Source organism: Bombus impatiens, unplaced genomic scaffold, assembly GCF_000188095.3.
Source record: "Bombus impatiens unplaced genomic scaffold, BIMP_2.2 scf_0517, whole genome shotgun sequence".
Taxonomy (NCBI): domain Eukaryota; kingdom Metazoa; phylum Arthropoda; class Insecta; order Hymenoptera; family Apidae; genus Bombus; species Bombus impatiens.
In genome coordinates, this window is record NT_176936.1 from 655212 (window position 1) to 669479 (window position 14268).

A 14268-nucleotide genomic window follows, 5' to 3' on the forward strand; every position below is an offset into this window, starting at 1 on the left:
TCCTCGAATTTCTAGATAAATGTATGATTATGGAAATTAAGTCCGGGTGGAGTTGTACTTTTCTCTTTGTTGTTCTTCTAATTGTTTGATCGTTTGTTTCAGATGTAATCCATGGTTCGTTAGATGCATCAAACCTAACACGGAGAAGGCACCAATGAAATTCGACATGCCCTGCGTGCTCGAACAATTGCGTTACACTGGAATGCTCGAGACGATTCGTATTCGGAAAACTGGTTACCCCGTTCGACTTCTTTTTGGACACTTCGTGGACCGATACAGATACCTCGTTTCCACGCACCTGCCTAGAGGTGCACCAAATAAGGAGCTTTGTCGCATCATTTTGGACAAAGCTGCACCAAAAGATGCACAATCCCAATATCAACTTGGACTCACCAGGGTATTCTTGAGGGAATCCTTGGAAAGAACTTTGGAATACAACAGAGCACTGATCTTGGAAAGAGCTGCCATAACCGTTCAAAGGTAAAGTATTCAGTAAAATTTAATTTTTACGAAAGACGAATATTGATAGTTAATTTTTGAATGCTTCAAAATTTATAATATAATTTAATTAACTGCGTTATGCCCCTTTTTTCTCTTTTAAAAGACGGTTTCTTAAGTTTCAGAAAAATATAAAAGAATCATTGCTAATTTTATGCTCGAGTTGATGAAACATTGAAAGACTTCTTGTTCACTGGAACGAGAGTGAAATTGGAACATAAAAATTAGTGAGCCGTTGCAGGATGATATAATATTGTATAATTATGTTTAATTATGAATTGTCTGATAATGAGTGCAGGTACACGAGAGGATTCCTCGCGAGAAGAAGATTCCTCAACATATCACGAAGCACGGTGTTGATCCAAGCTGTTTATCGTGGCTATCACGAAAGGAAGAAGTTCAAGGCGTTAAAGAAAGGTGTACTTATGGCGCAGAAGATATACAGGGGGAAGAAACAGCGTGAGAAATTCCGAGTGTTGAAAGAGGAAATGGCGAAGAGGGCAGAGATCGAACGTGCCAGTAAGGAACGAGCTAAAGCGAAACAACAAAGAGAAGAACAAGAAAGGACTTCCAGAGCTGTGGCTGGTGTTAATCATTTAGAAATCCCGGCTGAACTAGCCTTCATCTATAGTAAACTCGACGGTATTTATCAAAATATTCACTTAATTTTATTAAACATAAAAATGACTAAACATAGAAGTTAAAATAATTGTATGATAGCTCGTCCTTTTTTATATTTGCTGTTATAGCTTTAAATTCAATTCCATGAATAGCAAGTGCTAATAAAAAAGAGCTGATGAAATTTAAATTTATTTAATTTTACTTTAATGATTAAACTTCAATATCTATTATTACAGATTGGCAGCCCACGCATACAGAAAGGAATCTTTTAAAAGTTGTCGGTCAAGTGATACCCATGCATCACAATTATAGTCTGCCAAACGACATCGATCAGCATCAGTTTTCCAAATTTACTAACATCTATTTCAAGAGTCATATTTTCGGTATGAAACGAGAACCAATAAAGACACCGTTCCTGGCGAAAGCTCGAGACCAAGATTATACAGATTCATTGATGATCTTCAAAATGATTCTTCGTTTCATGAATGAGAATAACTTGAGTGGTAAAAGAGAACAGGCATTAGGTGATTATATCGTGAACAAAGGAATCGTCAATGAGAAACTGAGAGACGAGATCCTATGTCAACTGGCCAATCAGACGTGGAAAAATGAAAACGATGCTAATAAGGAGAGAGGCTGGCTGTTGTTATCGAATTGCTTGTCAGCCTTTCAACCCAGCCCCACTCTATTCAAATATTTTCTAAAATATGTATCTGATCATGCGTATGACGGCTACAAAGCTTATTGTCAAAGGAAACTTCTGCAAGGAGAGAGAACGATATTTAGAATAATGAGTAACAATCAACAAATCGTTCAACACGTTCCAAGAAATTATCCTCCATGCGTGTTGGAATGGAGAGCGAACAGAAATCGCGTGAACATGGCACTGAGCGTAGGATTTTATGATGGTAAGTTGACCCTGAATAAAAGAAATTGAAAGGAACAAGTTTCTGAATTTATTTATAATCTCAACTCTTGAAAATAGAAAATAAAGTTTCAGTATCGCGGTTTTACCATGGAAGACAAAAGAAGGTTTCCGATTTGTAAAGTTAAACTTGAAATTTACTAAATTACAAGATGTTTTAAGACTGTTAGAATTAACGAGTAATAATTATTTCCAGGCGAAACAGTGACCTGTGCAGTGGACTCCTGGACAACCTGTGAAGAATTAGCCAATCTCGCTGTTCACAATCATGGCGTTGATAATTCAGGATGGACTATCACTCTGTGGAACCAGTTGGACGGTCCCGATGCCATTGTAACTGAAACCAACGGTTTCGATTACGTTCTGGACTTAATTTCGGAAATGGAACTAGCACCAGCGTTCCCTGCTGCTAAACACATGTTCCTAGAACAACGAAAGAACAGCTTTCCTCCCATCAAGAAGCGTGAAGTGAGTGACCGAGTGCTTTTAGTAATCAGTTTCCTGGTATTCGATGGTATAATAAAATTCTCGCTGGTTTATTTAGCACGCGCACATAATTCGCGAGCTGGAGCAGGAAATAGAACCACCGGTTCTAAAAACCTTTCAGCCTCTTGAGCGGAAACCAGTATCGAAGGTTATGGATAAACCTGTCGAACCAGAAATTCAATCGCCTAGAAGACCGGCCGTTCCTCCGCCACAGCCTCCTGTCACGAAGCCATCGGTAAATTTTATTTCGTTCCTGATTTACTCTAAATTATTGAACGATATCGCTTCGAGCCAAGGAAATTCTTTTTACTGATCTGATACTGATCTTTTATAGATTGGAAATTTATGGAAGACCAGTAATATGAATCTCGAAGAGATATCAAAAATCACTATATTTATTAACCTTTTATATTGGCTCGTGACTCGAAGTCATGTTAGTTAACATGAAATCAGTTACGCGTTTACGTTGTATGAGATTTTAGTTTAGTTGTTTATGGCTATACTTATTATAATACTTTACTTAGTATAGTATTTTATGATCTCTTATTAAACTAGAACTAAACGATCGTTTTATATTAATTGATAGCTCTCAAATTTCTAATTAAAGAAATTACTGCGATCTATTACAACTTTGTTACTGAACTTTTAACGTTTATTGCTTAGGCGAGGAAACAGTCTCACGAAGCTATGTTGGAAAGCACAACGGAGACTGGTCTATCGCGAAAGTCCGCTTTGAACGACAGATACTTCGAAAAAGAGAAGCAACGTAGCCGTAGTTTGGACAATCTACTCCAACCCGAAGTGGTATCTCCTCCAGTGAAGCTAGCGAATCTTGGTTTATCCTCGTCGAAATTGAACGAACGCTATCACAGTCTTGAAAGGATTGGTGAAACGTCTGCTGTCAGTAACGCGGAGTATATGTCAAGGAGTGAAATCACGCAAGAGAGGAAATACAGTAGAATAACTAGGACAACAGAACCAAACATCGAAGAAGAAGACTTAACGATCGACTTCGAGTATCCCGATATTCAGTCTGTTAGTCAGACCGGCAGATCTGAAGACGATAAAAGCAGTTACATTAGATCGCAAACTAGGTTCATCAAATCTCAATATCCTGGTAAGTGCAGGCATTAAAAGTTATTTGCATTAAGAAATCAGAGTGGCAGATATAAGAAAAACCATATGAAGCAAAGCAAAAGCCTTCATCCATATACTTTAACAAAAATAATTCAAATCTTTAGAAATACACCGTCGCAAATTTATACTTCGTTGTAATTATATGCAAAATTACGAACTGGTTATTTTGAATTTTCTAGTAATTCTGGTTTTAAACTTGCCCAACATTTACATTTCTTTATACTTACGTGGGGGATAGTTAGTACGTGAGGTTTAAAGGACGAGATTGCTCGTTGTTGAATCAGTCGAATATATTTAAAATAATAAATTAGTATACAGATAATGTTCGCAAAGACGCTCGTACTAACCGATTCGCTAAGACAGTGTATAAGTCGTAAAATAGGATCGGTAATGACTCGTTAATTAGATTAATTAGAACTGGTTGATAACTGATCGACAACTGACTGTAACTCATTTCCTTGCGATTGCGTCCACTTATTTATTTTCCACGATTTGAATTGACCTCTTACTCATGTGCCGCTACATTTACCTAACAGCAGAATATCTTCTGCTTAGAACAAGTAAAGGAAAGTATCCCTCTATTTTAAAGGTAAACGAGCGCTGCCCGGCAGTCAGTCGAGTCGTGCATATATCGAGAAGAGTGAATACGGCGTAAAATCCTCGGCCATGTCTGACACAAGCGAAGCTCCTTCCTTGGCATCGCACGTGAGACGAGTCAGGGTACCTAGTCAAGCGTCGGACGTGGATCAGTTCTTAGACGAGTTGTTTATGCCAGTTCTGGATGGAAACTTGGACGAGTTGTCTGACGCCAGAAGCTTGGCGGCTAGTATTAAAGGCACAAAGGGTGATAGGTCCCAGAGTGATGCCATAATCCTTGAGAATTTAGAGAAGCTCGACAGCCAAGTAAAAGAACTCAAAACTGTGGAAGATTTCATCGAATCGATCATAAAGAGGAATGAAAATGAAGTCATCACAGCGAGAGAATTGTCTGGGAAGATCAAAGGCGGGGGTAATATGGATATACCGAATCAGAACACGAATTTTAACTTTGGTGCCATTACACCAGGAATGATGTCGCCGCCTATGATGATGCCAATGTTCAGTACACCTCAACAAGTGCCACCAGCGCAGAGTACCAACATGAACATGGGTCCTGGATTCATGCCAATACCGATTTACAGTATGCAAGGACTGAGTCTTCCTCAGTATCCAAATTCACCGCCTAATCAGAGCAACGACATGATGGCTTATCAGCAGAATCTGCAACGAGCGTTCCTGCAGAGTGCCATGGCGCAGAATATGCAGATTCAGCAGCAATTGCTGGCACAAAATCAGGCCCTTCAACAGCTGCTTGTACAGAGCCCTCAGAATTCGTCGCAACAACCGGTGAGAAATTGTCTGATAAATTACTGTTGTCTAATAATGACACATGTTGGGACACGAAAGATCTTTTCGATTATTTTCTGGGGCAATGAATGGATATTTTCTAAGGTATTTCTTACGCGTGTAAATAGACATCTTATCTCTGTGGGATCGTTAATTTTATATAAACTTGATTTTCGTTGAAAATAGTATCGAAATTCAATCAGTATTATTGGTTTAATTTAGTAGTAAAAATGACGATTCCCTCGTGAAAATTAATTTTGTATTAATGCTTACTGCATGTATAAGTGTATCTTTAAGTATAATACTCAGGTACCACAAGTAGACTTGTCCCAGAAAATAATCGTGAAAATAGAAATGAAATATATCTCGAACACAAGATTACACACTCTCTGTACAGACAAACTTTGATACTTACTTAAATCTTGGCCCAACACAGCGTTACCTTATCGCACAATATTTCTGACGGATGTCGTAACATCTATATAAGCTGAGAATTGCATGTTAAATGTCATCACAGCGAATGGATAGCCGTCATTTTCGTGCGTCACTTTCACGATCACATAACTAAGTACTAACACGACCGGTGTTGCGCAACACTGCACAAACAGCTTCAGTGTTTGCGATCACTCACCAATAGACAATCATGTCCCTCTGGGACGATCCTGTGGGCTTTTGAGCCGCATCGCGGCATGGGTGTGTGTTTCCAGGGCACGGCGTTGTCCGCAGGCCCCTCCAGTATGAATCTTGTCCCCCCAGCCCCTCAAAACGGTGCCCAAATGGGGCCTAATGATTCTATTGGACGCTACTCCAAGGTACCTACTGATTTCATCTAACGAATAAAACAGTCGATCGATTCACGCCAGTGATAACTTCGACGATACTTAAACACTATGACGACCGGTGACGCAACAATTGCGTCGTGATTGATAATTCTAATCAACCCAATAAATTAAAAAGTTTAACAAAAATGAATGATATTACAAATGTAAATTTCCTAAAATTTGCCTTCGAATTTATGGAATTCGTGAAAATATGTCGCTTATATATTGAGAAACTTAACATGATTATTTTGCTTTCTGAGAATCTCAGCTATCAATACCTAATTCGTGCGTCATATTTGCGTCATTCCAATATTAAAATTGTTTCGAACTAAAAGAATAATTTTTTATCTTTTTTTTCGCTTTCATTGTTTACTATTCCAATTTCTCAGAATTATACCGCGTGTTAGACTAAATCGATCTTTTTACGCGTGAAACGTTCATTTTTAGTTAAGTAATCGACGTTAACAGATTTATTTATTTATTTGTTACTTTCAGCTTCCTATTCTCAACATATTCGAGATAATAAAAAAATCATATTTCGTTCATTCTTGGTGGAAATAGCCGGTCACTGGTGAAAGTTACGCTCTAAACTAGCTGGTCGTCATAGTGTTGAACGATTTGTTGATAGATCAATGTATCTCTAAATGTTGTAACATATGTTAAAAGAAATTAATTGGTTGTGGGAAAAATTTGATTAAGTCGAGTGGTACAGTGGTGTGAGAGGACGTGGGTTCAAGAAACTCTCGTTGCTCGAGTACAATAATAACGCATTACGAAGGATAGTTATTATATTTGATTATTCTTCAAGTGGTTAATGACCAACGTAGTTTAATAAAAGCAACTAGTCTATAATTACTTGCTACTCATATTAGAAGGTCGTATTACGTTGGTCTAAAAAGGAGATAAAATCCATCCGATGATGAGTCACTTTCCTTTGCAATTCTCGAGTTGCATTCACCTTTCTCTTACGTGAAAGATATTATCAGCAAAGAAATATTGGACTGGAAATGCACGAGATTCGTACGAGTCTACAATTTTTCACAGCACTGTACATAAGCACCACAAATAAGATCATTTCGAGCATGTTTATAATTACGTTGTATAATACTTTATAAATGATCGTTAACTTAATTGGGAACTGTCTAAAAAAATTGTAACATAGATCTACTCGAGTAATGGAAGAAAGAAGAATTACAGAATGGCATTTGAAATTGCTAGGTATCGTTTAGAGAACCAGAAGATGGCGAACTTTGGTCGACAGAGAAACAAGGAACGCCACAATCGTCGACGAACAATCAGCGACAAGAGATGACGGTGAAAGCTCAAATTCATCGATCTCAAAGTCCACCACGAAAGAATTCAGAAATCGTCAGGAAGACCAGTGTGGAATACGCGGTGAGAAAAGTTAGCGTCGACAGAAAAATTGGTGATAAAAAGTCACCCGGTGTCACGGATCCTAAGAGACCTAATTCCAACAAGAACAATGTACAAAGTAATTTCACGAACGTGTTGAGTGAATTAAAAAATCGTAAGAGCAGCGTCGACAGTAATTTGTCGAGCTCAAGTAATAACAAAGGTGTGCCACCCCCGCCACCTATGCCACCACCTTTGGAGTCCCATGATCCTTCCGAATCGAGGCCTTTTCTCGATCCTTACGGAAGAGCTAAGACAGTCCGAATTGGCAAATGGAGGTGAATAATTTAAATAATTTTATATAATCGAAGATAATATTCGATTTTTGTTTTCTTCTCGTTCGTTTTGCTGATTATTCGTTTGTATGTTCATCTTAGATGGCCTCCACCGAGTGACTCGAACGAGAATCAAAGTCAAGACAGCTTCATAGAGTTCAAAATGCGCCAACAGCAACAGCAGCGCAAAATTACACCACAGTATCAAGAATACAATCAAGGTGACGGTGAGCCAAGCACAGAGGGTGGCGTAGAATGGGAAGAATTTGAAATTGAAAATATCGTCGAGAACAATGAGAAGACTGTGATGAATCACGCACCACCTCCAGTCACGAAACACGAGAATGGATACAAAGAGGAAGGGGAAAAGAAAAAGAAAAAGTCAAAGTACGATGGCTTTTTCTTGATTATATAATTTTCTATTATACTTAATAATCAGCCTTGACGTTCAATCGATATTTCTTCAGATCCGCGTTAGAAGTAGGTGCACAAAGGCCATCGCCAGGAAGTATTGGAAAATTGAAGCTCAGTTCGGAGATGAGACAAAGATTGGAAAAGGTGACAGCTAATCATAGCGTGAGATCTACGAAAACCACCGAGAAACCAGCTCTTCCACGCGAAGATGGTAAAGTGAAACGCTTGGAGGACAATAGAAAGCTTCTGCTTGAACAACAATTAGGTATTTTTTTGAAAAATTCTTCTAATGATTAGAAAATGAATAAGCATGATTTGGTAATATTACCAAGAATATTCTTTGACATGCTAAAGGAGGACGTTGGGACGATTATGCATCGACAGCTGATGACACGCAAAGCGTCACTTCGAAAGGTACGACCGACATGATGACTCAAGCGCAAGTTGTCAGGACGCAAATAGAAAGAATGGAGAGACCTGTCCCACCTCCGCTTCCGGTGACACCTCCGCAACCCCCTAGTCCCCGAGGTGGAAGCATGTATAGCAATAGGTATTCTTTTCTTTTTTTTTTACTATGCGGTATTTATTAACATATTGCCTCACACTTGAAACTCAACATTTCTGCCTTTATCGACTGGTCTTTTCAGTATACAAAAATTTAACATCCTTTGCAGCACCAAGTTAAGATTTTACGATTTTCTTAAATCCAATTTCAAATATTTATAATTTTTAAAATATACAGAATTAATTTTATTCAAATATTCTCCTGAATCAGTCAATCCGGAGTACCACAGCCCAGATCGCCTCCAGCGCCAGTGGAACCAAAAGCTCGCGATTCCTTCAGAACATCCCCCGACTCGGAGGCTTTCGAACATTTTTCCAAGACTCAACGCGACATGTTTAGCCAAAGCAGAGACATATTCGCATCCCAACAGCATCTGAGAGAAACTCACGAATACAGAAACGACTTTGACAAGTCCAGGTCCCAAGATCAGAAGTCCAAAGACTTTTATGGAAAGGATAGCACTGACCTAGCCAGTTCTGCCAGAGACAGAAGTTCCGACTTCGACTCTCGTCGCGACTTGAATTCCGACATTTTCGATCCCAAATACGCCAGAGACATATTCGAAAACACGAGTTCTAAGCGAGACCCCTTTGGAATGACCAGAGACGTTTCTCCAAAGTCGAGAGACAGCTTTGGCATGCCATCGTCGCGAGACTTTGGCCTGATGCCAAATACGCGGGAATCTTTCGCTGCTGTTCGACAAAGTTTCAAAAAATTGGATCGTGACGTGGACAGAAGATCCAGCGTCGCCTCGACTCATCGTACTGATAAAATGGAAAGGATCGAAATCGAGGAATGGCCCGAATTCCTCAGACCAGTAATGCCACCGGCAGAGAAGCCAGAGATAGAGAAGGTTCAAGAAGTCGTCAACACGAAGCTCTATCCTCAAACGTCCACGGCTCATTTTACGTATAACAGAGTCACATGGACGTTGAGGGTAAAGAAAGAGGTGTTCGCCCCTAACGAAACCTTAAACAGCCCTCTGGCACTTCATCTAGTATTTTGTCAAGTAGCTTACGACGTTCTTGCTACATCTAGTATTCGAATTACAAAGGAGGATAGACAGAATATGCTCAAGATGTTGGATAATTATGGTATCAACTTGGACAACCTGCAGAGCACTCAGCACAAGATTACCATAAAGAAGAACGTCGTTGATATGGCCAAACAATGGCCACTGTACTTTGCCAGGATATTCCCAGTATCGGTGAGTAAACTATTTCTCTCACGATTTACTACGAACCGGAATGAACAGAAAGTCTGGTGCATTCGTTTCGCACTTTTTAGCTTCGGCTAGTTGCACATAATAATTATCGTGCATGATGTTTATACATGGCTAATCACACGTGGCATTCCCGAATGGAAAGTCACGAGAAGAAAATGTATCGGTTGAATTAGAATCGTTCGGCCGATTGTTGGAGCACAAAGGTTTCGTTGTTTGCTGAAGTCTGAGGTGCTATAGAGTGAAATAGTATGATCGTTGAAAGATATTAGAATGTTTTCTTGTCATTTGTATCATTTTTGTCTACTATGTTAACTGAAATTTATTTTAATCCGTTTAATTAGCTAGTAATTTAGTTTAATGATATTCTATGCAGATTGGCCCTCAACATCCGGAAACCCAACACGTGGCAGTGTCTCATCATGGTCTTCGACTCATAAAACGTACCCCGAATGGTGATTTGATCATTTTGGAGACATTACCTCTAGAGGATATTGTGTCAGTGAGTTCTCCCAGGGTTGGAGTATGTATAATGCAAATTGCATCTGGAGTCAGGCTACCTTTACATACAAATCGAGCACCACAGCTGACAGAGATGATTAGCACATACATCAGAATGGTGAGTAAAATCTTTTTAATCTAACATTTCTATCTTTCTATTTCGTTTATTATATAATTAATTATTTATATATAATTAAATTCATATAACGTAACGAGATTAACAACGTAATCATTGTTTTTACTACAATCGATCTTTCTATAAAGTAGCACATTCTGTACATAAAAAAAAAAGATAAGAGGAAATTAAAAATTTGTGTGGCAAATCACGGTTGATCGACTTCCATTTTATCATTTAATTACATCTTTCTTTCAGAAAGTATACAGACAGAAAGTATGTTTTGTAACCGTTACCTGCATCAATCTGCGTTTTAAAATACTCATATAGTGTAGATCTGTACATATTTACGAGTAATTTTGCACTATACGAGTAAAAAGCAACTCGTACGGAACTAATTACCATTCGTTCAGTTCTTTTACTTTACTCTACAAAAGCATTGCGTTCAATATGTTATAATAAATGCTCAAACACATATAGATATATGTTCCAGCAATATTCTATGGAATTCTATGGATGTAGGTTAATTTTATTTGAATAGATCAAGTAACGATTAATTCTACAGTATACGAATCTCGTAATTAATGGCAAATATATTTTAAACTTCTAATTCGTTCCCTAACTCAACTACTACAAGATTCAGGAATATTTAAAAATCTCCATTAAGTCGTCTTCATCCATCTAATGAACTTAATTGAAGTCTGTCTTCCAATCTTCTCGTTTTACCTCTGGTTCAAACACAAAACACTTCCACGCTGTTACTTGTCACTGTACAGCTTTAATTATTCAATCGTATTCATTACAACAGCCATTCAACAGATAAATTAACGATCTTCACAACACACACACACAACAATCGCGGAGAGCTAATTGCTTTAAGGTTCGTTGAAATTATTCAAATTAACCGATTCGAAATAAAGACAACTTTATCAATTCTTGAACAAAAATCCTTCGAGGTTTCTATGCTTATCCTCATTCATCAAGCTACTTGACGACGAGTAATCTAACACATGTTTGCTACATGTACAACATGATACTTTTCTTCAGACCAAGTAACTCGATTAGTATGAAAACAAATTTGAAGCGAAGTAATTTGACTAATCTGAAGGAGGTTTTGCATTCGTTATCCCGTGCATGGTAGCAGAACGAAACTGCCGAGATCCTCGAAGGTCGGCGGCTGTGTTCGGAACTTGCGCAATTAATCGCAGACACGCTGCCTAGGTGAAGTAACGCGATCGCACGTGTGGAAATCGGTACGCGGCTGTAATAAGCGGTCCACGAGGGATAACGACGAGGAAAGGCAAGCCTGGGGCCGTGCGTCCAACACCAACGACAGACATCGCATTCCATGCGCGATAATGCGTGGGTAGCGGAAAGCAAACCCACGATTTCCTCGAGAAAAGACGATCCTGGATAACGACGTCCCGGGGGAAATGTCTACGCGTGTCGCTACAGCGTAGAAAAACGGAATCATAGCCCCGAGCTTGACATAATATACCTGATAGCTCCGTTAGGATGAGTTTTAACCTTCAGCCTAATATTCCGGCTAGCAAAGACGTGTATAGGGTTGATCAATCATTCCTGAAACGAACTGGATGTTCCTACGATTTTCTCATTTTCTTGTCGTTCTGTCATTTACGTCCACTGATGCGTTTACTGGTTTTACGTTCATTTGTGAGATAATTTGCGCGACGGTTCTGCGATCGTTTACTTCGGTTGGATTGCCGACGATCAAGCTGCGATTAGGTGTATGCAATTTCGTTTTGAAATCTTAGAATTGCAAACCTAGATATTTGAAAAACCTGATATTATTTATTCTTTTAGATTTCTTTGTGTCTCAACGCTGTTAATCAAAAGAGTATATGAATAATCGAGGAGCTGGGAAGTACATATGCATTAGGTATAAGAGAAAGTTCTATACTTTGATTAAAATTTAGTGAGGCTTTTGATAGTTAGAAGTCTGTCTTATTTATCTCTAATTGTTTCCTCTTTTTCTTTGCTTCTCTTCTTTCTTTGCATCCTTCTTTTCTAACATTTGAATCCGCGCGATCCCTTGATGAAACGCGTATTGCGCTTCTCTGATAATCACTGAACTGTTTCTAGATTGGGTTAATAGGTTAATCAATCTTGTAATAACTCTAATTACTCATTAGGAATGTATAAGCAACAGTTACCTGAAATATTTGGTCCGAGGAGAAAGGAATGTTTCGATGGCATGATTAGATTAATAATTGGTTCAGGTAACGTTGCATCAAACGAATACTTCATCTCGATTCATGTTTCAACCACGATTTTCTACCACCACAAAAAAGTTAAATCGTATCGAACCATGAAATTAGATCACGCAATCATGATTTCGCATCTTTAATTGGCATTATTAAGGATCATTTAAATATTAATACTGAAAGTAAGTGACGAACCCTGAAGCCGATCAAAAAGGAAATAGAAAATTTGTATGACTCGCGTGTGTTTCATACAATTTTAAATCGCAAATTAATGGTAAACCTAAAACCAATTAAATGGTAAACCTGAATGGTTCGAACAGAAGAATAAATTTTACATTTACGAGACTTATGAGATAAAATGAAAGAGTCCATATAAAAGTAGCCATTATTCGCCATGAAATAAACCGTGTATTAATTCAACTGGTTTCGGTGTTCTAAGCAGCAGCTTTCTGCCGAAATACCTCGAATCCAATCAATTTCCCGATTCAGCGAACTTACTTATACCAATCTCTTTACCAATACTTATTCTTTACCAATATAATTAGAACACAAAACATTTGTATACCTCTCGAGTTTTGTACGTCATATTCAAATCATTCCTGTTATGAAATACTCAACAGTATTCCTAAATAGAAATTATCAAAGTTATAAAGAAACGGCTCGCGATAAGAACTCTGGCAGTTGTGAAACAGGGCGCAACAATAGCTTGTAATCTTGTCAACTGTCATGTATCGTCGGATATTTTAAAAACCGTTGTCTGATGCTTCGAATAACCGTTACACCGAAATCTTCTTGTATCGCCATCTATTCCTCATCCACTGCTCATATTATCTCATGCTAAAGAATGGCTCCATATAGTGGCAAAAATTAGCTAATTTTTATACGAAAATAGTTTTACTCTTTGACAATTTGTCCCCCTTTTTGTAATTTATAATTTACTCCATAAAAAAGGTAGCAAAGCGATTCGGATAGAGACGAATCCATTGGAAGACACAGACCACGTACCCAAGTATTAAATTTTATTACGCTCACCGCGAACGTCGATCCAGTCAATCGATCAGTCCTATCATTTTACCTCTGCGATCAGTGGCGCAGCGATATTCTTACAGCTGTCGCTCGAGCAAAAGAGAATGAGGCATCGAGCGCCTCCGGGGCACGTTTTAATTTCTTTATTTTCGATTTACACTTCCCCTTTTTCCTCGATGCAGATCACTTTTTTATTTTTTCTTCATTTCCATAGAGAGAAATTGTTTTCTTCTCGCAAAGATTCAAGAAAACATATGATTAAGAAACAGACTCAACGACTCCATAACGAAGGTGAAACCTTCTTTGACCACTGATCAGGCAATTATTTTTTGTACAAAATTTTTGAGCCGTAAATTTTATGAAAATATACCAATTAAAAAAAATCTTACTGATTTTACAACGAAAGCAAACCTTTTTGTAAACATTCTTAACGAAATTATATTTTTCCAAAGACTGTGAGGTATATCTACAAAAACGAGGTCGTTATCCATCGGCACTTTATCAGGGACGATCGAGAACTGTCTACGCTGATGATAGGCCATCGATATCTTCTCTTCTGCGGCGAGGAAGAAAAGAAGAAGGAGGCATTGGCCAGCATATATGACCACTCACTGGAAACGTAATTTACACTAGGCGTT

General features: G+C 38.4%; 1 protein-coding gene across 6 annotated transcripts in view; it reads left to right on the plus strand.

Annotated features, from left to right (window-relative positions):
- Positions 1 to 14268, plus strand: part of LOC100748533 (unconventional myosin-XV) — a 63435-nt gene that overhangs the window by 22227 nt on the left and 26940 nt on the right. For 4 of the 6 annotated variants that reach the window (XM_012388067.3, XM_033321855.1, XM_033321854.1 and 1 more), the window contains 14 exons: positions 103 to 480; positions 797 to 1140; positions 1356 to 2027; positions 2241 to 2512; positions 2589 to 2765; positions 3194 to 3647; positions 4257 to 5053; positions 5761 to 5865; positions 7093 to 7565; positions 7665 to 7949; positions 8030 to 8241; positions 8331 to 8526; positions 8752 to 9748; positions 10140 to 10382. In XM_012388067.3, the coding sequence (XP_012243490.1) occupies positions 103 to 480; positions 797 to 1140; positions 1356 to 2027; positions 2241 to 2512; positions 2589 to 2765; positions 3194 to 3647; positions 4257 to 5053; positions 5761 to 5865; positions 7093 to 7565; positions 7665 to 7949; positions 8030 to 8241; positions 8331 to 8526; positions 8752 to 9748; positions 10140 to 10382 (5605 nt within the window). The remainder of the gene's footprint in view (positions 1 to 102; positions 481 to 796; positions 1141 to 1355; positions 2028 to 2240; positions 2513 to 2588; positions 2766 to 3193; positions 3648 to 4256; positions 5054 to 5760; positions 5866 to 7092; positions 7566 to 7664; positions 7950 to 8029; positions 8242 to 8330; positions 8527 to 8751; positions 9749 to 10139; positions 10383 to 14268) is intronic. The other 2 variants (XM_012388068.3, XM_033321853.1) reach the window with 1 other exon arrangement.